Genomic DNA, 23,666 nt, shown 5'->3' with positions numbered 1-23,666 from the left:
GCTAAAGATTTATTGTAAAAATCAACAACAAAAAACAAAGCAAACAACAACATAGAAACATTTGTGTGGTGGTAGAAGCAGTTATGTGGTATTGTAGTACTTATACTCTTCTCATCACAATAGTTTTCTTAGCATGGAACTTGAGCTGCTCTCATTGGGAAGAACACATCTTTACAATTAGAATAATTTGATGGCACCTGGTCTATGTATAATTTGTAAATATATTTGTTTATATCTGTCAGAGAGGAGTTATTCAACAGAATATAGCCAGTGATGATGTTTGTGTTGCTTGGATTCTTTTACATGCGTGAATTAAATATATGCAAACAGGATGACAATTCGACTCGCCAAGATGTGGAGTGGAGAGGAAGTTTGATATGTTACTTCTGTGAACAAGTTCTTTGGGATGGAGATGGAATTAGGCATATGCATGGATAAACCATCTGGAAATATGATAATAAAACAGCTGCAAAATGCCTTTATCTAAACATCTTGAACAAAAAAATTGTAATGATGCTTATTTTCTTTTTTTCTGTTTTAATCCTGTGATTTTTTTTTTTTGTGCTTGCACAAATGCACAAATATCCTTTCTTTTCCTCTCTTTTTAACAAATGCATCATTTCATAAATTCCAACATATAAAGCCTTTTCTAGTTTTAATCTAAAGGAAGGAGATAAAAACTGTATATTGTAAAAATATAAGATAGAAATCAACCTGTTGTTTGACCTGCTTTGTGTGCGGAAAGACGCCGTGAAATGCACACATGGACTGCATACATAACGGGATTTCCCGATCTGTCCGCCGAAAAGCTCTCCAGTCGAGTGGGCCCTGTGAAAGACTGATCTTGCAAGGGTGCTAATGGGACCCGGACCTGTACCTGTATGCAGTCGTCTACTGGTCTGGCCCGATAGCACATTGCGTCGAATGTGACTGGAATGTAAAATCAAACTAAGTGTGGCTTATCCATTTGTAACAGAACGTGCCGTGATATGCGAGCAGCGAAGTCATTCTACTTTCAGTTTTGAAAGACTGTCTTCCGTAGTTGTCTCCCTCCAAGCAACAACTTCCGTCTTCATCTTTCGTCCCTGTCATCGTCCGCTTCAAGTGACCTACAAGGTAAGGAAGCCAATCAGCTTAAAATTAACAGTGTATGTTTTGTTCAGTGCATGAATTACAACTCTGTTTGTTCTCTGCTTGAATTCCAATACAGTATTACTAAGGCTGAGTCAAGGGTAAGATTATAATGACAGTGAACTAAAAGTGACCTTCGCTGTTGGGCTGGTGAGAGAGGACGCCAGCGTACGTGACCAAACGGATCGGTTGTAATTTTCAGTTTATTTTGACATTTTTAACACATTTTGAGGCCATATCCACATTTTTTCCCCACAAGACAGAATGAGTAGTGTTAACAAAAAGGTGTGGACGTTCACTCCGCCAGTCAGAAAGGCAAGACTGATTAACTTCTATAAGTTCCATAGCGGCAGTCTTATCATCAACACATGCCGCAAGCCCTCTCAAAATCCTTCAGCATCCACTGGGACCCGAGGATCGCATCCAGCAGCATACCACCTCTCCAACTGCAGGACGCTGTACAGACAAAAATCTTTCTTTCCTCGAACAATAACAAACTGGAACAGCCTTCCTGCAGAGACTGCTCTCAGCACAACCCTGGAAGGCTTCAAATCCCGAATCTGATCACCTCCCCCCCCCGCCCCCATACCTCACCTCACCCCCCATCCCCTGGCCCAGAAACCTCTACCTCAGGAAACCACAAAACACGCAAACCCCCCTTATAGTCTACAGAATCTTCAAAATGATGAAGGCGGTAGTCAAGGGAAAGAAGAAGTCACACAGGGGAGTGGAGATTTAGCCCATTTTTTGCCATGTTTGTCATTTGAGTCTTACCTTCTCACTGTTTATAAGTCTCAGCTAGAATGAATGCAGCTGTCATCTTCATGAATGCTTCTTGATGAAATGAAACTGATGGTCATTGACTTTGCAATTCTGGTTCAAGATTTTAATATTTTGCAGTCACCCTGAAACTGTCAGTAGCAAGCCTCATAAAAATTATTGGTTCAATAGTTTAGCATTGGGTTCAGGTTTGTGTGATCCCAGAATCATGAGAATGTCAGCTTCATATTAAAATAATTAATCATAAGGATATAAAAAAACAAACAAACCCACACTGAATTTGTATACTTCTATGGTTCTGCAATGTTTACACATTGTGCAATCTTTTAAGAACAAATAAAAGTTGTGGTACTGGCTTTCATGAGTTTACCATTAGTACTGGTTACTCATGGAGCCAGTCTGCACACATTGGCATGCAAACATAAATGCCCACACAACTCAGTACTATGTCATAAAAATTATTGTTAAAAAGAATGAACATGAAACATAATTTCTGGGACCTTTTCACAACTAACATACTTTTAAGCATCTGATTTAAAAAAAAAAAAAATCAGTTGAAAAAAATATAGAAAATCTGTTGAGAATGTTGGATTGCTGGGGGTTTATAGTTGTTTTTTGTTGTTGTTTGTTTTTCCTTAACTTGGCACATTTTTTTCCCCTTAACTTGGCACATTATTTCATGAAGACAGTGGTCTTGTTTTCATTAACAAATCAGACCCAGAGAGAAAAGGGAAATATATGCATTTCTTGTGTTTTGAATCGGGTTATAAAAAGACACAATTGTTCATTTCCCTAGATGCTCAGCCGAATCTGTGCTCGCCGCTTTTCTGCTGCTGCTAGCGGCCAGTCTTCTGGAATCGTGCCAAGCACACCTCGCTACAAGAGAATTCAGGACCTGCAGAATGCCTTCTGTGTAAGAAAATTTATCTTTAAATGTTTAGTCTTGAATTTAGACTGTTTGGACAAGTGCCTTGTTAACCTGGTTTGAGTGGATGGTGAAGGTTACACATACAGAGCGAAGGTTTTCAGTAAAAGATAGCATTGAACAAGAAATGTAAGTCTTTGAGTTTGCAAAGATTCTTGCAGTTGCATCGCAAGACATCGATTGGTTGGTTGTGGGATGCAAAGTTGCAAAGAGCATCCCCAGTATACATGTAGTAACTCGCACCATAACCAAAAAATACTTTATTACACTCACACATTTACACAATATCTGTGAAAAAAATCAGTCAAAATGATGGTTTTCTGAAAATACACTTGGCATTCCTGTGCAGATAGATCATTCCAAAGTAATCAGCCATTATGTAGTAACTAGTATTCAGTGAATCTTAATTTGTCTTGTAACTGCTTTGAACATGTTTTTTGAAAATAAAACAATGTAGTGTCAGATGGCTTTTTTGTTTGTTTCCTTCTTCATGCTTATTACATTGAATAAAATATTTGGTAGCATTCTTTTCTTCAAAGTACTGTTCTTGACCAGCATCAGCTTGCTCATGATTCATGAATAATATAATGTATATATTTCTTGCATGATTATGTCAAAAATCCATGTGTGGTGATTCATTTATGTGATCTTGTTAAATTTCCTCATAAACTTTACCACATTTCTTCATGTAGATGTGTCAACACCTTGTTTTGTCATGTTGCAGCGTGACGATGGCTTGCTGGTGTGGCAGAAGATGGGAACCAAGGACAAGGGGATGTACTACGTCACCATGCTGGCCACTGTCTTTGGCTTTGTCCCTGCCCTCGGCACGATCCTCAAGATGTCCTTCCCCAAGAAAGAATAGTAGCCAATGTAGAGGAATATAGGCAAACGTGACAGAGTCTCACTCAACTGAAAAAAAAAAAAGTTTTTTGCTCGACTTTACTTTTTACTTTACTTTTTTCAGTTATCAGGGATAGCTGTAGAGTAATAAATGTATCTTGATATTGTTTACGTATACTTGTTTACACTTATTTCCACATTGATTTCAAGCTCCAAATTTCATTCTAGGAGTTGTGATAGGTGGACCAGAGATAGTTTTCATTGGTTTATATATCAGATCAGGTAAAAACTTCAGGAAAGATTTTCCATCTGAGTTTGAATGATGTATAATCATAGTTGAAATTTGTGAGTTTGGTATGATTATTGTATTTTGTTATCAGGTATGGAGGGAAAGATTTTGTGCCATTCTGACAAGTAAATGTTTTATATTGACCTCATTGTTGTGTCAGATGTGTCCTGGAGTGTGAACAGTCTGTCTGCTGAATGTCATTGTGGGGAAAGGGGGGGTGTGTGTGTGAACGAATGAATAATGAACGAACGAATGAATGATATGAATACTTACGGTTATATAGCGCCTAGCCTTGGTTGGAGACTAAGCACTTTGCAAATTCGGGGTCATCTGCACAAGAGGCTGCCTACCTGGATAGAGCTGACTGACCGCAGCCATTGGGTGTTCATCATTTGTTCCCTTTGTCATTCAGACAGATTTTAGGCGCACACACATATACACTCAGTCAGACATGTAACATTTTAAGTGTATGACTGTTTTGTTTATTTACCCTGCCATATAGGCAGCAATACTCTGTTTTCAGGGGTGTGCATGCTGGGTATGCTATTGTTTCCATAACCCACCGAATTTTGACATGGATTACAGGATATTTAACATGCGTATTTGATTGTGTGCGTGCAAAAACACATGGAGGGGTTCAGGCACAAGGGATTGAGCTTTGTGCATCATAGATGAAGAAAACATCTTTATATACATGTTTGAATTAAATGAACCATAAATCTCACCAGATTGTTGTGCGGGAAATAGGCAGGAAGTGTTAGCATTGTGACATGGTAAATAAAGAGCCTGTCCAGCAAACTGATTTGTTTTGCAGATCACCCTGAACAATGTCACACAGCTGCAAAATGTCATCTGTTGAGCAATAATTGTGGTTGATTAACGCATTGCCTGCCAAGTGAAAATGAGACTTGCGTTCCTTTTGTTGTACGCCTACAGGACATAACTCTCACATCCAAGTTCGTGGTTGATAGTTAAAGGGAAATGACCTACTTTGTTTATCCCTGTCTTCTAGAATGTTTGAAGATTGTTATTTCCCTTGGACTTGCATGGTCTGCACTGTATGGCTCGGAGGCAGTGGGAAATTCTGAAATCACTTGCAGACACGGTTGATCAGAATGGTGTTGTCTTGCAAAGGTCTATCTCGTCTATTTTTCAAAAGTTTACAACCTTAAAAGTGGCTCAGCAAATGAGAGATATGGACAGTGGGGAAGAAAACCTGTGTAGTGATGAGGATGGTGTTTTGAGGTACAGATTTGGCATGTGATGACAACATTCACAACCCATTTTGTGACACGGTTATTAAGTTTTGTGCTTATACTAGTCAGTTTACATCTGTATTGCACACAAGGGGTAAAGAAACAGTGAACATTACATGAACAAAATGTCATTGTGACACTACATGTGTAGCTTGGAAGGGAAGGGGGTGGGGGGATGAGAGCTGGTCAGGCAAACTGGCCACCAGCCGGTGGATGGAGGGAGGGCAGTGGAGGGAGGGAGGGAGGACGCTCTCTGTTGGCTGGGTGCCAACACACAGCTGGGTGACTGCTATTTTAAGGTCTGTTGTTTTCTTGGCCACAGGCACCCAACGAAAACAAATTTGACTGGAAATCCAGGTAGTAATTTTGAAGCAGAGAATTTTAACCTCTTGGTTTCATGGAAATTTTCCTTGACTCAGATTTAATGCAACAGTTATACAAAGGAAATAATATTATGATAACTTTATCACCTACTTTAAGTACAGTGTATGAGCAATCATCCTGCAAAACATGATACATCTTCATATTTGAGGAGATAGTGGATTTTAATTATATATATATTTATACTTAGGTGGAAAGCTTCAGTTTCTTGGCACACAGGAATGACAAAATTGTTTAAACGTTTGGCAGGCAAGGGGTCTAACTGAAAGCTAATGTCCAGAAAATATGCATTTTTTCCCCTTTCAGTTCATAAGAAGTTTTTCAATCCTACAGAATTAGTCCAAGTTCAAAGAACAACTGTAACAACTACGACTGAATCTAACCTGTAGTTAGTTGCAAACCGTGCAGAATATGCCTTCAGCATATCTAAATGATTCTGTTCACAAGTGGTAGTAGTCAGATATCCTAACTGAAGGCCATTTTCCACTTGGATGTATAATAAACAGTTGGGAAATCATATGGCACAAGTACTGCATTATATTTGTATTTCTTTTTATCACAACAGATTTCTCTGTGTGAAATTCAGGCTGCTCTCCCCAGGGAGAGCGCGTCGCTACACTACAGCGCCACCCCTTTATTTTTTTCCTGCGTGCAATTTGATTTGTTTTTCCTATCGAAGTGGATTTTTCTACGGAATTTTGCCAGGAACAACCCTTTTGTTGCCATGGGTTCTTTTACGTGCGCTAAGTGCATGCTAGCACACGGGACCTCAGTTTATCGTCTCATCCGAATGACTAGCGTCCAGACCACCACTCAAGGTCTAGTGGAGGGGGAGAAAATATCGGCGGCTAAGCCGTGATTTGAACCAGCACGCTCAGATTCTCTAGCTTCCTAGGCGGATGTGTTACCTCCAGGCCATCACTCCACTATACTATACTATACCATACAACTATACTTGAGTGTGACATGGTCTGCTGCTCCAGTTGATACATGTACCAGCCAAGAATAAGTACTTGCCAATATACAGCCTAGGTATACCTAGATTGACATGCCTGTGACATTCACTTCGATTGGCTCCCTCTCTGCTTTTATTTCTGGCATTTTTGCCAAGGACTCCACCCCATAGATTTGGTGATGGCTTCACAAAGTGTGCATAATACTGGTGTACCAAAAAGAATGGTTGGCCAAAAGCATATTCTGCTTTGGATGATCCCTCAAATGAATTACGGTACTCACAAGACATGGAAGGAAACTTCCAACATAGAGTTTGAGTCTGATAACCTGATTCAGTGGCATCTGCAAAGGAGGCAGATGTCAAAGTTTTACAATTTAAACAGTGAACTCGATGACTCTAAAGACAAGCCACACCCATGTTGAAGTGTTTAGTCACGTTACAGTGAAGTGCCAAGAAAGCATGAACTGACACTAAGGTCATATTGTAAGATTTTTGTCCATGGCCAAGTCTTACAAAAATTTTAGTTTGGAAAGTGAAGCTTCACCGTCAAATTTCATCAAAAGAGTTCCTCATCAGCAGTGCAGGTGTCTGTATTTCTTGGGCATGGTGGACATTAATATGCCAATAATAGATAATAGTACATTTATATAAATAGCTCTTTAAATCTCTCAAAGTGTTTTGTAAGAACACGCCAGACACAAAGCCGGCACAGAAGAAGACAGACACATACACGCACAAACATTCATGGACTAACATATGGAACACAATGATATGGATCATAGAACTGAATGCCTAAATCATGCAGAGACCGCTTGAAAAAGTATGTCTTTAGATCTGTTTCAAAGGATTTGAGTGAGGGACTGACAGACTGAAAATTAGGCACTGAATCTGTATCTGCAGATTAATGTCGCAGAATCCTGATGACTGGCGTTAGTAGCGACACAGAGGAGGGGGGGGGTCGGGGGCTCTGCTGGCCTACAGCTGAATTCTGCCATGTGTATAGCTGAAGAACATATGTGGGGAGGGATGGTGGTGAATATAATCATTATGAATGACAGGTATATTATGAATGAATTTGGTGTATGTAGTTCTGTCAAGCATTCTCAAATTGGGTTTGTGGGTCTCATATGTAAAATCATCACACAGTTCGGTTCGGTTTCGGCATGAACATAGTGACTGCACACAGCTACCATGGTCTGGAAACTGGTTTTCTTCTCTTCTTTCCATTACACGACCAACATCAACTTGCTTTTGAACCTGTAGTGGTTGATGCATGCAGGGTATTTTCCTGTTCCCATGACCCACCAAACACTGACATGGATTACAGGATCTACAACGCGAGCATCTGATCTCAATTTTACTTGTGTTTACACACGAAAGGGGTTAAGGCATTGGTAGGTCAGCACATATGTTGACCTGGGAATACATAATAATCTCCACCCTTCTCCCACTTTGTGAGGGATCGAACGCGGGGAAATGCGGGCAAGAATTCTGAGGCTCTAATAACTGCACCCGTAACTTGTGACAAACCAAAATTACGTGAAATACTGGGGAAAAAAATGTTTATCGTATGCATATATATCATTTGCCTCTGATATGGGCCATTCGGTGTCGACGTTTGTCAGCTGATGAAAAACAAGGGCCATTCGGTGTCGACGTTTGTCAGCGGATGAAAAACAAAGCAAACTACTTGACGGTTTACATAAGAATTAATTTTCGAAAAAATCTGATCAGACCTGGTTTATTCACAGGTCAAGAGAAACAAGTCAACAAAAACCCTCCTCAGCCCCCACCTCCACCCACCCGCCTTACAGTTTACTCAAATAATACAGTGAATCAGGCCATCGGCAATAAAATCCCCTTCTTCTTCTTTCGTATCTCCCCGCCTTCATCAAGTTGAACATTCTGGTGTCCGACAGCAGATTACCTTGGCGTGAGAAAGAACAAATTCTGGGCGCGATCGTATCATGAATACTTCGGGTGTCATGAATATTTCAACCTGCGGACAAATGATTTGCACATCTTAACTCCCCTGACGGAAGTTAACACCGTGCTTTTTCCGTCACCTTGGTCACGCAAGAGCTTCACAAAATGGCGTGAATATACCATAACAACTGGAAAGGTCTGTATAATAATGTGTTTACACTTCAGACTGCTATCATTTCAAATTTACAGGCGACCTTAGTCATTGATACTCTTAAAATGAAACGTTTGAATTTACTATACACAGATTATGACTCAGAACATAATAATAGAAAGAAGAACAGTTAAAGACAGCAAAGGCTTTGCAATTCCACTCACTTTTTCAGCAAAACAGAATCTTTTCAGAAATATTTTTTTCGTAAAAATCAGCTCGAAGGAGAAGTCGTCAGTGCAGGGAACACTGCAGCATTTAATCTTAAGTTCCCTGCCAGTTGCTGATTCCCACCACCAGCAAATTAGAGAAAAAGAAAAAAGGTTAACATGCCCTTTCCTCTGTTTGTTGTGATGATGGTCAAATTGGCCTTTACAATGTAATGATCCTGAATCCACAAGCATCAGAAATGTGTTTGGTTTTAACCATTCAAGTGTGACCCTACCCCATTAATTTCTAGGTCAAGTTCATGCATTGATTGTAGCTTATATTAATCCCATTAAGGCATTTTCCCCCGACACTTTTGAGTTGTATACTTGTAAGCTCATGCATGCATTGTGGCTTATATTAATCCCATTAAGACATTTTTCTCAACACTTTTGGGTTGTTATGCTTTATAGCATGTCCTAATCAAGAAAATAACCAACAAGTCTAATAAACCTTGTTTGCTACATGTATTTTATGCTGTCATTCACACAGTTTATGCTTGCTTGATTTCTCGGGGAAAGGATTTTCAGAGGTAGGGACTTCAAGGTTGACTTAGCCATTTAAACAGCGGACTTCTGCTGATTATTATTTTTTGCTTTTTTTCTGTTCTAATAATAGAGGGGATTTGGTGGACAATTGGGTCATGCTGGCACAGTCCAAGCCAGTATATTCCCAGGGCATGTGCCAGTAGTTATACTAGCCTACTGGAGATTTGGACCACCAATGGGAAACCCACTTTTTTTCTTATCAAATCAAAATTCTGTCTTCTTTCTGGATTCCTATTTGTAAGTATCAGTTTTCATCACTCAGTTGATGTTGGCTGCTAAACTGAAGTAGAAGACAGTACTAGTAGTGACTGTTACTACTACTGTGACTACTTATGTTGAACTGTGACTCTGGTGGGGGTTTTTCTTTTAATTTATAAATTACTTGTAATGTTCAAGACAGTTATCAGTCCACCAAATCTTCCAGGAACTGACCCACACTTTAACATCAACCTTGTTTGGGATACTTGTGGTTTAATGGTTACATACTAGCTGTGCTTGTCTAATCTGATTAGATGAAAACACAAAATCAGTCTGAGCTATATTCTATAAATAGTAATAATTATTTACTGATACAACAGATAATATGCTATCTTTTTTGCTGACCCATCTATGGCATTACCCCATGTCTTTAAACTGTATCCTGGTGTCATCTAGTCCCAAGAGATACAGACACCTGCAACAACAGTCAGGAAAATTTAGCAACACATCCATCTGTGAAGCCTTCCCATTTGAGCCCATAGCACACTCAGCTCTGGGTATGAGTCAGCCACAGACCAAAAACATCCATCCTCTGATGGGGCTCGATCCTCCCAATCAGCCAGTATCACTAACAGTTTCATTACAGCAACTGGCACCATTACATATTTTTGTAAAATTAACAGTTAATAGTCAAATAATTTCACACATATGGGCCAGCAAAGGAAAAAAACAACAACTTTTGTTTCCAAAAACTTTTTTTTTGTGAATGGCTCAGTCAGACATCTGATATCAGCAGTTGAGCAAAGTTATCTACCCCTTTAAGCTCTCGACCTGTCTTATTGGCCTAGGCTATTGTCTAACATTTGTAAGGCATCTGGTCAGCTGTCTGGTAGTAGTCAATTCTTTTTTTTTTATGAATTACTCCATAGAACACCAACACCCTCCACTCAGGTCAGGTGCAAGAATAACAGCAAAGACCAGGGTTCACCATGCCTAAAGCTGAGTCCCGCCTGGAGATTCTGCAGGTGTGCAAACTCCTGCAATGTGTGCGTGCCAAGGACAAACACCAGGTGGAAAAGCTGACCACCAATGGTGTCCCGCACCTGATCAACTACAACGATGCTGATGAAGGTAAGCCTGTGAATGGCACATGTCAGATGTTTCTTTGAGTAGAAAGAAAAACATATTGTACTGAATGGCTGGGTAGGATTCTCCCATCCCATCCCTCTTGGGTTTTTTTTTTGGTTTTTTTTATTTTACGAAAAGCATTTTTTAATTTCAATTGCTCTGAAAAAAACTGTTTCTTTTAAGTCACTGAAGTTGTTTTTGTTTTGTCTGTGTGTGTGTGTGTGTGTGTGTGTGTGTGTGTGTGTGTGTGTGTGTGTGTGTGTGTGTGTGTGTGTGTGTGTGTGTGTGTGTGTGTGTGTGTGTGTGTGTGCTGTGGGATTTAACTCATTCTACCCTACAGCTACATGCATGTTACAACTCCCCTGGACCAGCATTACATGAGACCACTGCAGAAAAAAACAGAGTAGTTCACTAAAACGGCAAAATTCAGTGGAGAATTGTTGAATTGATAGGTCGAACAAAGTTTCATTTTCATGCTTCCGGAATCCGTAAACAGTTCAGTATAGAATGCCAACTGTACCGAGCAAGAACATATAAAATTAGAATAGTGTGTTGGTATGAGAATACTCCTACCTGGTCCACAGGGGAAGTAATCATGGAGTAGAATGAGTTAATACCACGAGAGGCTATGATTGGGAGTTTCTAATTGACTGCTATGATTACCAAGTTCTGACAGCACTGGATTTCTCACGTACACATCTGTGTGGCCTGAGCATTGAAGATGTAGTATGGTTTGAAAACACAGCAGAATATTAATAATACATTATGTATGTCTTCAGATCTACCCTTATTGTATTATGAAGTCATCTTTGTTGACAGCATTTTCATGTCAAGTAATCTTGCTCTATTGTTTAGCATGTTTCAACATTGCGTAAAATGCATGATTTTGTTGACAGGTATCAATATCTCCCATGCTGACAGGTAATCTGGTGGTCCATGATGACAGTTAATGTAACTCTGGACAAACCATGCACCCAACCCTGTCAGTTAACAACAGTTCCTCCATTGGTGATAGACTCACAGCTTAACAGTGCATGTGTTTCCTTAACATTTTTTTTGCTTCTTAGGAAAGACAGGTGCATAAACATACTGGACCAAAAAAACAAAAACAAAAAAACCCCCAAAAAACAAAAACAAAAATCTTGTGAAAAATTTCAAATCTTGGCCACAGAAACCCACACATCTAAGGAAAACATGAACAAAATGAATAAATAAGTTATATATATATTGTGTGTGTGTGTGTGTGTGTGTGTGTGTGTGTGTGTGTGTTTTGTTGTTGTATTTTGCTTGTACTGATTCTTTCACTTGGCATCGGTGGCATTTTCACCATCTCTCTCTCTCTCTCTCACACACACACACACACACACACACACACACACACACACACAAAAAAAGTTTCAGTGCTAGCAGCCCACACAGAGCTATCAGTTTTTAAGACTACATGCCAGAGGATATCCTGCACTGCATCTGAGTCACTTCAGTGGTGTTCAAGCAGCCTGCTGTTGATATCGAACCACAAGCAACAGATCAGCTAAGCTCCATGTAGTTCATGTGTTCATTTTTAGTTTTGTCAGCTGAGAAATGTGGGTGTGTGTCAGTTGTTTTTCAAAAGTGACATTTTTGTGTGTGTGTGTGTGTTTGTGTGTGTGTGTGTGTGTGTGTGTGTGTGTGTGTGTGTGTAGCCCAGACTACCTCATTGCATAAAGGATCAGAAATGCATAATGTCTGAAGTCTACCTTATTTTGCAAGTTACCAGTAAGCCAAACTCACTTGAAATTTGTATATGCTATGCTCTGTGCTCTGTACTGTACAGCCTCAGTTTTTTTGTTTTGTTTCTTTGTGTGTGTGTGTGTGTGTGTGTGTGTGTGTGTGTGTGTGTCTGTGTGTGTGTATTTTCAATGTGTCACCTGTTACAGGGGGCTTAGCATGGACGCATGACAGGTGGACACATATCACACACTCCTCCTCTTCTTTTTCTCTTTCTCGCCCCCCCACACCCCTGTCCTCGCATTCCCCCCTGCCCCCTCCCCCCACCCCCTCGCCCACCCCACCTCCCTTTTTTTCTTTTTCCTTTTCTTTCCTTTTTTTGTTTTTTTTTTTGCTTTGGCTCTTGTGAACTGATTTCAAGATGACTATGATTACTTTGTATGGGCTATCAACATGGTCCTTTGATATATGATGATATTTCTTTTTCTGACATATAAAACAGTTGGATCTGTTGTTGGGTGACTGGTGACTGGAAATAACGTGAAGCAGATTTATCACTCACTCATTTAATCCTTGTGGTACCTCTGTGGTTTTCACAAGAGACTGCTGCCGTGTTTGTCACAGGGTGATGTTTTAATTGTTGACAAATACTGAAATAGTGTCACTATAACAAGGTAACATTGTGCACTTATACGATCATGTATGAAGAGGGAAAATATTATTGTGTACACCTATCACTGTGATTTAACAGAATGAAAAATTGTTGGCAAGGAATATGATGTGATAAGTTCATGGTTTTCATTTGGACACATAAAACTTTTGTGGTGATAAAACAACTAAAAGCAAATTCAGAGAGCATTTTCAGTCTTTCAACAAAAACAAAAATGGACAAATAACCAAACAAGTAACGTCCTTCAGGGTAAAATGTGTGGACTTTTTGGAATTTGAATAATACATTTATTATATGTATTATTTGTTTGTATTATCCATGTGTAAGAGGAAAGTTCCACAGGCCCATGAATTATGCTGTGTTTTTTTCTTGTTTTTTTTTTTTTCATGATTGCCTTGTGTGTATCCATCTGCAAGAAGAAACACACTTGATTGTTTATATATTCAACTTTATGAGAATCCTTTTAACTGATAATGTAATTTCAAAATAGGATTCAGAAATCTGCTGTGGATTAGAAATAAAACTTTAATAGTTGAAAAAAAAAAAAACTTATTGTGGTCAGGCAAAAAAAGATGTACAATATCATGAATATGACTGAACATGTGTTGGCAGGCAGTAACAGGTGTACAAGGATAAAAGCAGTGTTGACAGGCAATAGCAGTGTACAATATGATAAAACCTGTATGTTGACAGGCAATAACAGGTGCACAATATGTGAAAATGTGTGAAGACATGCAAAAAAGGTGTACAATATGATTATACATATATATAGACAGGAAATAACAGGTGTACAGTAAGATAAAAACCTATAAGTTGACAGGCAATAAGAGTTGTACAATATGGTAATGTTGACAGGCAGTCGGAGGTGTACAATACTGTGAAACATGTGTTGACAGGCAATAACAGTTGTACAATATGGTAAAATCTGTATATTGACAGGCAATAACAGTTGTACAATATGGTAAAACCTGTATGTTGACAGGCAGTCAGAGTTGTACGATGCTGTAAAACATGTGTTGACAGGCAGTCAGAGGTGTACAATACTGTAAAACATGTGTTGACAGGCAGTCAGAGGTGTACAATACTGTAAAACATGTGTTGACAGGCAGTCAGAGGTGTACAATACTGTAAAACATGTGTTGACAGGCAGTCAGAGGTGTACAATACTGTAAAACATGTGTTGACAGGCAGTCAGAGGTGTACAGTACTGTAAAACATGTGTTGACAGGCAGTCAGAGGTGTACAATACTGTAAAACATGTGTTGACAGGCAACACAGCGCTGAGCATTGCTGCCCTCACGAACGATGAAGACATGATAGAGTTTCTCCTGGAGCTGGGGGCTCATCCTGATGTCATGGACCTCAGCGGGAGGACGGCGGCCATGCGGGCGGCAGAGTACGGCCATGTCAACTGCGTGGAGAAGCTGCTGACTGCTGGTGCTGACATGACCCTCGTGGACCAGGAGGGCAAAGGTCAGATGTTGTGGACTGCTGATTAGATTGTTTCATTTTGCGTTTACATGTGCTGAAGTCAGTGCAAGTTATCTTTGATTAATCTTCTAATATGATGAAGTTAACTTGCATTGAGAGAGCAATGGGTCTGTTTTTTTCATTTTGTTGCTGAATCTTGAACACTGTGACGTTTCTTTCACTCAGATAGTAATTGAACTCTGCCAGTGCCAGTCCCAAACCCAAAAGCAAAAGGAGGAAGGTTGGACAAGGGGCTAGTGACCTCTCTGTAAAAAAAAAAAAAAAAAAAAAAAAAAATCACTGCTACAAAATCGCCAAGAAACATACAAACATTTCATGACTGGGTGAGGGTGGATCTGTAGGAGGCTGTATGGTGCAGGGCAGTGAAAGCCAGGCACTAGAAGCTGCCAGGCCGATGACCATCATCTCCACCTGGACTACCTTCTCTATTGGAGCGTATAACTTGCACACCATGTTCGAATCTGGAAAAAACTATGCAAATGGCTTTTAAGATGAGGAACTACAACCTTACTATTTTTGGAATTAGTGAGGCAAGATGGACTGGTTCACCACAGGAAGACATTTTACTTGGTTCTTTGCTCTTCTAAGACAAATGCTTATATGTTAAAAATTACTTCTATCTCTTTGTTTTTTTTGTTAGTTTTGTTGTTGTTGTTGTTGTTGTTTTGGTGTTGTTAGATTGTTTTACATAAAAATGATTATTTCTTTTCTTCTCAGCATTTGTGGCCAGTACATGTGAACACTTTACCCAACTCTGTAACAGCTGTAGTCTGTACTTGATGAGCATTGCATGTTCACTTTTCCATTACACACCAGGCACAAAATTCATGAAGACTGTGGGATCTGTTAAAGCACATATTTTGTTGTTTTGCATTTGTTTACACATTGTATTCAGGTATTAGCAGATCTTCATTATCTTGGAACAGGAAACTGAAAAAAAAAAAAAAATCAAAGATGGAAGCCACCTGTAAGTGCTGGGATTGAAAGTGAAAACAGTCTCCAGATTGTCTGCTGCTGTGTGCCACTAGGATTTGAACTTGCTCTTGTGATGAAAGACGTATGTGCTAACCAGTCAGCCATCTGTTAATTGATCCAATAATTGCAGGAATCATCTTCTACTGCATCGCTAGCACTCAGCGTCACCTCAAGTGTCTGGAGCTGGTCTTGGAAGGTGGAGCCGACGTGAACAACAAGGCCAAAGATAGCACGCCTGTCTTCCTTCTGGCTTGCGAAACGTCAGCGGAGAACGAGGAGATGTGTCTGAATCTGCTGGACCATGGTGCGGATCCCAACAGCCACATGGAGGTAGGGCAGGGTGTGGTATGAACGACTGAGGGTTCCTCTGTCTGAAATACTGTCACTCCTGTTTTTCGTTTGGTAGTGACTGCAGTGTTCATTTCAATCCATGCCCCTGTCATTTTTTATTATATTTTAGTCTTTGCTTCCTTTTTATTTTCATTGTTGACATTAAACGCTTTATTTTGTGAACAGTGGAAATTGTATTGTATTGTATTGTATTACTCTTTTTGTCACAACAGATTTCTCTGTGTGAAATTCGGGCTGCTCTCCACAGTGAGAGCGCATTGCTACATTGAGAGCGCCACCCTTTTTTTTTTTTCCTGCATGCAGTTTTATTTGCTTTTCCTATCAAAGTGGATTTTTCTACAGAATTTTGCCAAGGACAACCCTTTTGTTGCCGTGGGTTCTTTTATGTACGCTAAGTGCATGCTGCACACAGGACCTCAGTTTATTGTCTCATCTGAATGACTAGTATCCAGACCACCATTTAAGGTCTAGTGGAGGGGGAGAAAAATACTGGCGACTGTGCTGTGATTTGAACCAGTGCGCTCAGATTCTCTCACTTCCTAGGCCGATGCGTTACCTCTTGGCCATCACTCCACTTTGGAAATGATTGGATTGTGTTTTTTAGCTTTTTAAAGTAGAGAGACTGCACTTTAGTCAGAGAGATTGTACATGATGACTGATCTCAGCTTTAGAGATGAAAAACTGTAAGTATCTTGTGTTTTCAGCTGAAGAGGAGAGATATTGTAACAATGTAAGTGATGTGTAGTTGATAGCATGAGAACAGAGAGACTGCTAACTGATTTGTGTTTTCAGATGCCTCCTCCCCGGTATGGTCCTGGTGGTAAACTTCTGAAGTATGGGAAAAAATCGGTATACAGTAGACTGGTTGGGGAGTTAGATGCTGCACTTTTGATAGCTGTTCATTTTGACACTTTTCCTGTCTGTGTACAGTATTTCATTAACTTGTTTCTGTTCTCCATGCTGCTCTTTTGAAGCTTTTCCGTCTGTCATTTTGCACGATGCTTTTAAAGTTGGGAAAATGAAATGTTGAAAAAAATGTTCTTTTCATTTTGCTGTAATGTTTTGTTACGTTATTTTCTGTGATCCTGATTTCCTTTTGTGTGTTATACTTTTCTTTCACTATATTTGCATTTCTACATCTTGTCATATCACACATGTAACTGATGTATTTTTCATCACCTTTGAACTTAGTTTGTATGACTCGCAAGGCACCTAATTTGTAAGTAGTAGAATGTTCAGCATGTCACTTCTGTGTTCTGTCTACATATTCTTCAGTGCAGCCATACAGATTCCATCTAACAGCATATGTATCCATTCTGTATGCCAATGCAAGATTGATATCTATTGTCCTTTTTGCTAAAAACTCTGCTGAACATGCATTAATATGTGCGCACTTAACAAGACTTTCTAATACTGATTTGTATCACAAATGTCCTTGCATGTTTCCATTGATGTGGGAACAAAGTTGGTTTTCTTTTTGTTTAGTTTTTTTTCTTTAAACTCAGGAAGCATATTATTTAATTTCATAGATATATATCCTGTCTCATCTGAATAATGGAAATTTTCTTGCTTATCTTAGCATTTGCAAAATGTGATGCTATGTTTAGGTTTTAAACTGATGCTTGTGCTCATGCATGTTGTAATGCCATTTACACAAGTGCATTTACATGCAACACAAAACACAAAAGATGACTGTAACTTGTGGGGACCAAGTTGAGCATGTTTGGTGGATCTAATTCACCCAAGAGCAAAAGCAAGTGTGGATGTAATTTTGCATGTCATTCATTTGTTTGCAAAAGAAGTTTTGCTTGTGTTCCATGCTTACATGCCTTTTATTTTCATTTTGGCTCATGTGTAAACACAATGAGTCTTTGTGACTTTCAGTTGTCAGTGTGTCTGTCAGTGTGTTTGTGTGTGTGTGTGTCTGTGGTAAATTCTAAGAAAAAAAATTATCTGGATATAATTTGTCTGTTAACTGACATAAAATCTGTCATAGCTTAAATTTTTTTTTTTTTTTTTTTTTTGATGAGTCAATTCTACATATTCCAGTTGTAATCACAGTACACTTCCAGAAAAGACACTTGAAGCAATCATTGTTTCTGTTTTTATTTTACTGCTACATTTTTATTTCTTTTTTCATACAACTTTAGCTGTTTCATCTTACAAATTGACACATTGCAGTCATTTATCGCAAAGAAAAGTAATTAATGACACAAGGCATATAAAAGCTGTTGTTTTACACTAAGAGTGAAGGCCTTAAACTGTTTACATTAGCATCAGCTCGTTCTATCAAAGAAGTGTCCTTGGTGATGGTTAGCCTATTTGTGCATTTTTCTGTGTGTATAGTATGTGCTAAGCTACTTCCTTCCCCTCAGAATATATTTCAGTGACAAGACAAACAAACATAAACACCCAGCATTTAACAGAACATAAACATCCACCTTTTTCATCTTTATCAACAGTAACAAATGAAATAATAAGACATATTAGTGTAAGGTGCTATGATGATATCAGCCAGTAAGCACCAGTAGCTAAATCCACACGAGGCATCACAGTTTTTAGACTGGAAATCAGGTGTCAGAATGTATCACTGAAGGGAGGCAGAGATTGCCAAGTTTTATTCGCAGAATAGACGGGCGCAATAGCCGAGAGGTTAAAGCGTTGGACTTTCAATCTGAGGTCCCGGGTTTCGAATCTCGGTGACGGCGCCTGGTGGGCAAAGGGTGGAGATCTTTCCGATCTCCCAGGTCAACATAGGTGCAGACCTGCTTGTGCCTGAACCCCCTTTGTGTGTATACGCAAGCAGAAGATCAAATACTCACGTTAAAGATCCTGTGATCCATGTCAGTGTTCAGTGGGTTCTGGAAACAAGAACATACCCAGCATGCATGCCCCTGAAAGCGGAGTATGGCTGTCTACATGGTGGGGTAAGAACGGTCATACATGTAAAAGCCCACTCATATACATACAAGTGAATGTTGGAGTGCAGCCCACGAACACAGAAGAAGAAGAAGATTCGCTGAATGCCTTCTGCAGAGACCTCATTATGATATAGATATGTTCATGAACACCATTCAGAAACTTCAGATGCACTGTAAAGTAATGGTTTCTGAAATTAAGTTATTTCAAGAAATCTTTTGAAAAGATGACTTATAAAAGAAATGAATAAATAAAACAAAGTATAAAAAAAATCTATGCTTTGCTGTCTCCCCAGCATGTCAGTTTGAGTGTGGCATGTTTGACAGCCGTTTGGAGTTTCTGTTATAAAATTTCCAGACCAGAAAGTTGTGATAAAATCAGGGAAAAGTTCAAGTTAACATATCCATAGATTCAGTCCCAGCATTTGCTTGCACATTAAAACGGAAAGTGCTGATCAATAATTTTCACAGATTTTGGGAGGAAAACATTTACATCCCAGCATACAACTTTTGGTTTTTGGTTCGACAGTTCTGATGATGAGCAAACAGGTTCAAAACTTGACATTTTTCGTGTAGATTTTGACACTTGCTGACCAGAGGCACTGACTGCAGATTGCAGATTGGTCATGACTTCAGATTCAGTTCTATTAAACTTTTGTTTTGTTTGGACACAGATACAGCTGAAAATACACACGCTTGCACGCACGCACGCACGCATGCATGCACGCACGCACACATGCACATGCACGCACACACACACACATGTATATATGTGTGTGTGTGTGTGTGTGTGTGTATGTGTGTGTGTGTGTGTGTGTGTGTGTGTGTGTGTATGCATATATATATGCCTAGAACAGAATATTCAAGCTGTCTGTCAGCCTGAACTCTGATTGAATGATAAACTTTGCAATGTCTACATATCTGACTGATCTCCCGTACTCTTGCCAGGCATGTGTATCTGTGTCTGTGACTGTGTGTCTGTGACTGTCTGTGTGTACATGTTTGTGCATGTGCTCATGAGTGTGATGGATGTAGGCTCATGTTTACTTGCATGATTGCATGTCGATAAAGAATACATGTAAACCTTAGCAATTTCAATGATAGTTTATTGAAAGCACAATTTAAAGAATTTGTGGAAACAGTCATTTTGACATAGACATGGATAATGGTCAGAAGGTCAAGAAACTATTTGTGATTTTTTTCAAATTTGATGTATTGTGGATAAGGTATTAGCCTTAGAGTTTATAGCCAGTAGGAGCAACAGTAACAATGGCTTTTGTATAAGACACTCTTCACTCAAGACAGGCGTAGCGTACCTTTCCACTGCCCCCCATGAGTCATCCAGTTTTGAATGTACTATGCTTCAATAGATATCAGACTGAAGGCTTCAGAATTGTGTAAAAAAGCAGGCAAAAAAAAAAAGAAAGAAAAAAAGAAAAAAGAAAAAGCAGATAATATCAGAGCTGATGAACTGAGTAACAGAGCTGAGTCAACAAGCAGATGAAAACAAGTCATAGTCCCATCCAGTCACTACTCAGAAAACACAGCCGGGGTCAGCAGAGCCATTCTGCACCAGACAGTATGGAGGACTTTCACTCTTTGAGATTATTGGCTGATGCAGTTTACCAGATGTGGGCGCCTTATACGTGTTGAAAATATCTTTTTATTCTAAATATGGGGGATGCGCTTTATGCAGTGTATCACCTCAAAGGCTGGAAATGACAGTAATCTTTAGCTAAGGCACAGACTACATTCTACACTTCCACCCCTTTCCCCCTTCTCCCCTACCCTCTCTCTCCTCCCACTGGTCCTTCTCCCATTGCCTACAGTTAGTTTACAGTTTGCCATCTTGTAGGTGTTCTCAGATCTCAAGGAATTGCCATTTTTGTAGTCAAGAGACCTGTCCACAGAGTGACAGCTAAGCTGCTGGGTGTGTGGTCGTCTTGGAACTGCACTGCTGATTTCAGGAAACCACACTAGGTGGATTTCAGGTAAATCCAGGCTTCAAAGTGTTTCCTAGAGGGGATTCAGGTAAATCCAGGCTTCAAAGTGTGTCCTAGGGGGGCATTCAGGTAAATCCAGGCTTCAAAGTGTTTCCTAGGGGGGATTCAGGTAAATGCAGGCTCCAAAGTGTGTCCTAGGGGGGCATTCAGGTAAATGCAGGCTTCAAAGTGTTTCCTAGGGGGGATTCAGGTAAATGCAGGCTCCAAAGTGTGTCCTATGGGGGATTCAGGTAAATGCAGGCTTCAAAGTGTTTCCTAGGGGGGATTCAGGTAAATGCAGGCTTCAAAGTGTGTCCTAGGGGGCGATTCAAGTAAATCCAGGCTTCAAAAGATGACAGTATTACAGTGTTACAGTTGTTGGTCTAGTTAACACTTTGTGGACCACTATTCAGATTGGGTCCAGTGGTTGAAGATTTCCCATAATGAACAACAACAACAACAAAAAGGAATAATTGATAATCAGAGTTGTACTGATGGGTGTTGCAGAGGGGCGGTCGAACTGCCCTCATGGCAGCCTGCGCCAGCGGCAGTGTCAAGGTCGTCAAGGCCATCATCCTCAAGGGTGGTGACGTTAACGCTCTGGACGTACGCAAGAACCATGCAGCCCACTTTGCAGCAGGAGGTGGCCACCTGGAGTGCTTGATGTGCATGGGGGGCTATGGGGCACAGTTCGAACAGACCAACGTGGACAGTGACACCCCTATCCACAATGCAGCCAAGGCTGGTTTTGCCATGTGTTGCAAGTACCTGTCACAAAGAGGTAACCTCCGTGCTTTTCAGTCAAGAACCTCGGTGTTGTCCTTGACAGCACACTGTCCATGAAAACAATTATCAGTCAGACATGTCAATCCTGCTACTGTCAATTGCGGCGCATCATTTCCGTTCGGAAATATCTGTCCACTGACGCAACATCTAGACTTGTCGTTTCTCTCATTCTCTCTCACCTTGACTACTGTAACTCTCTATTGTCTGGTTTGCCTGCTTCATCCATTCAGTCCCTTCAGTGCATACAAAACTCTGCTGCCCGACTCGTCCTCAGAAAGAAAAGATCTGAGCACATCACTCCTCTTTTGCAACATCTCCACTGGCTCCCTGTCTCACACAGAATAAAGTACAAGATCAGCACTCTGTGTTATAAATGTATTTACAACTCTGCCCCTTCCTATCTCTGTGGCTGCCTTCACCTCTACACTCCATCTTGCTCTCTATGATTGGCTTTGGATCCACTCTGTTTACGCATACCCAGATTCTAGTACTCGACTGTTGGTCGCCATTCTTTCTCTGTCTCAGGAACGTGTAATTGGAATGAACTTCCACTGTCACTTTGTCAGGTCTCCACACTCAGCTCTTTCAAGTCTGGCCTTAAAACCCACCTCTTCCCAAAATAGCCTCCCTTCCCTGCCTCTTCCTTGTCTTCAGTTTTTTTTCTCTCCAGTTTTAGAGTTATGCATGCGTTTGAATGACTGGTGTGAAAGCGCTTTGATTTGTCTCTGCACAAGATTCAGCCAATATAAATATAATAATTATTATTAATAATTATTTTTATTACTGCAACACCCCTATCCACAATGCAGCCATGGCCGGTTTTGCCATGTGCTGCAAGTACCTGTCACAAAGAGGTAACCTAAGTGCTTTTCAGGTTGCCAGGTGCAACATATGGGCCAGATAGCTGAGTTTTTAAAGCATTGGACTTTCAGTTTGAGGGGCCTGTATTCCAAATAAGAGTGATGTATAGAGGGTTAAGAGTGGAGATCTGGGTTGTTGTTTTTCATCTCCCAGGTCAACCTGTCTGCAGATCTGCTAGTGCCTTTATCCCCTTTGTGTGTACACACATGCAACATAAGCATAGCGTGTAATGGCAGATTTTATGCCCCTGAAAACAGAGTATGGCTGCTTAACTTATTCAGCCCTGCACCGGATCATTGCTTTGCTGTATAAATTTGTCTCATTAAAACGGTTTTCAAATTCCTACATATGCATCAACTGTAAGGAAATGGAATCTACTTCGACAGTATTTCTGGGTGTGTCTACATGTAATTTGGAGGAAAACAGTATATTTTCTGTGTTTTTTCCACAGCAGTATGGCATGGAAGCCTTCCGAGCCTGTAAACTCCACAGGGTTGCATAGTTTGAATAGTGGGGTAAAAATTGTCACCTGTGTAAAACGCGCTGATAGATTTGAGTGCACACAGGAGTTGAAGCCCAAATGCTGAAGAAGAAGACGCACCGCGTTTAGAAGACAGCCCTTGATTTTATGGGTGATTGATTCAGAGGGGAAATAACACGTTGGTAAGAAAAATAAACAAGAGATTGGTATGCAGCAGGTGACACTGGCAAACGAACCATATAGGGGTGGCAGGGAAAGGTGTCTTGTAGCAGGAAATGCCAGTTTTCTCACTTTCCCTCTTTATTGTAGGGCAGTGGATGGTGGTCATACTGATTCTTTCAGTGTCTGTGCCGCATTTGACAGGTGAAGAATTGTTTGTGGGAATTCATGAGCAGAGCGTGCTCCTGTGAGATGTGATTTGTTTTGTTTTTGTTTTATATTGCATATATGTAATCATTTATTTTAACTTTTTCGTTTTGTTTTGTTTTGTGGCAGACAGAGGAAATCAGTGTAAGATATAGCACCTAACAGGTGTAAGATAGGACACTTGATATGGGATGGATGTAAGATAAGCACCTAACAGGTGTAAGATAGGACACCTGACATATGATGGGTGTAAGATATAGCACCTAACAGGTGTAAGATAGGACACTTGATATGGGATGGATG

General features: G+C 40.1%; 2 protein-coding genes across 4 annotated transcripts in view; both read left to right on the top strand.

Annotated features, from left to right (window-relative positions):
- Positions 1–960: 960 nt before the first annotated feature.
- Positions 961–4,116, top strand: LOC143295911 (cytochrome c oxidase subunit 7A2, mitochondrial-like). The gene is made up of 3 exons (XM_076607597.1): positions 961–1,116; positions 2,708–2,824; positions 3,561–4,116. The coding sequence occupies exons 2-3, from the start codon at positions 2,708–2,710 to the stop codon at positions 3,699–3,701; spliced, it is 258 nt and encodes an 85-aa protein (XP_076463712.1). The 5' UTR covers positions 961–1,116; the 3' UTR covers positions 3,702–4,116.
- A 4,430-nt stretch (positions 4,117–8,546) lies between these two features.
- LOC143295768 (ankyrin repeat and EF-hand domain-containing protein 1-like) overlaps positions 8,547–23,666 on the top strand; it is a 34,276-nt gene continuing 19,156 nt past the window's right edge. The window contains exons 1-6 of one of the 3 annotated variants that reach the window (XM_076607387.1): positions 8,547–8,682; positions 10,599–10,778; positions 14,422–14,625; positions 15,749–15,948; positions 16,762–16,818; positions 21,377–21,650. In XM_076607387.1, coding sequence (XP_076463502.1) covers positions 10,637–10,778; positions 14,422–14,625; positions 15,749–15,948; positions 16,762–16,818; positions 21,377–21,650 — 877 coding nt within the window. In that variant the 5' untranslated portion in view covers positions 8,547–8,682; positions 10,599–10,636. Of the gene's footprint in view, positions 8,683–10,576; positions 10,779–14,421; positions 14,626–15,748; positions 15,949–16,761; positions 16,819–21,376; positions 21,651–23,666 lie in introns of all 3 variants that reach the window. The other 2 variants (XM_076607386.1, XM_076607388.1) reach the window with 2 other exon arrangements.

Source organism: Babylonia areolata, chromosome 21, assembly GCF_041734735.1.
Source record: "Babylonia areolata isolate BAREFJ2019XMU chromosome 21, ASM4173473v1, whole genome shotgun sequence".
NCBI classification, from domain to species: Eukaryota; Metazoa; Mollusca; class Gastropoda; order Neogastropoda; family Buccinidae; genus Babylonia; species Babylonia areolata.
This window is presented reverse-complemented; position numbering and strand designations above follow the sequence as displayed.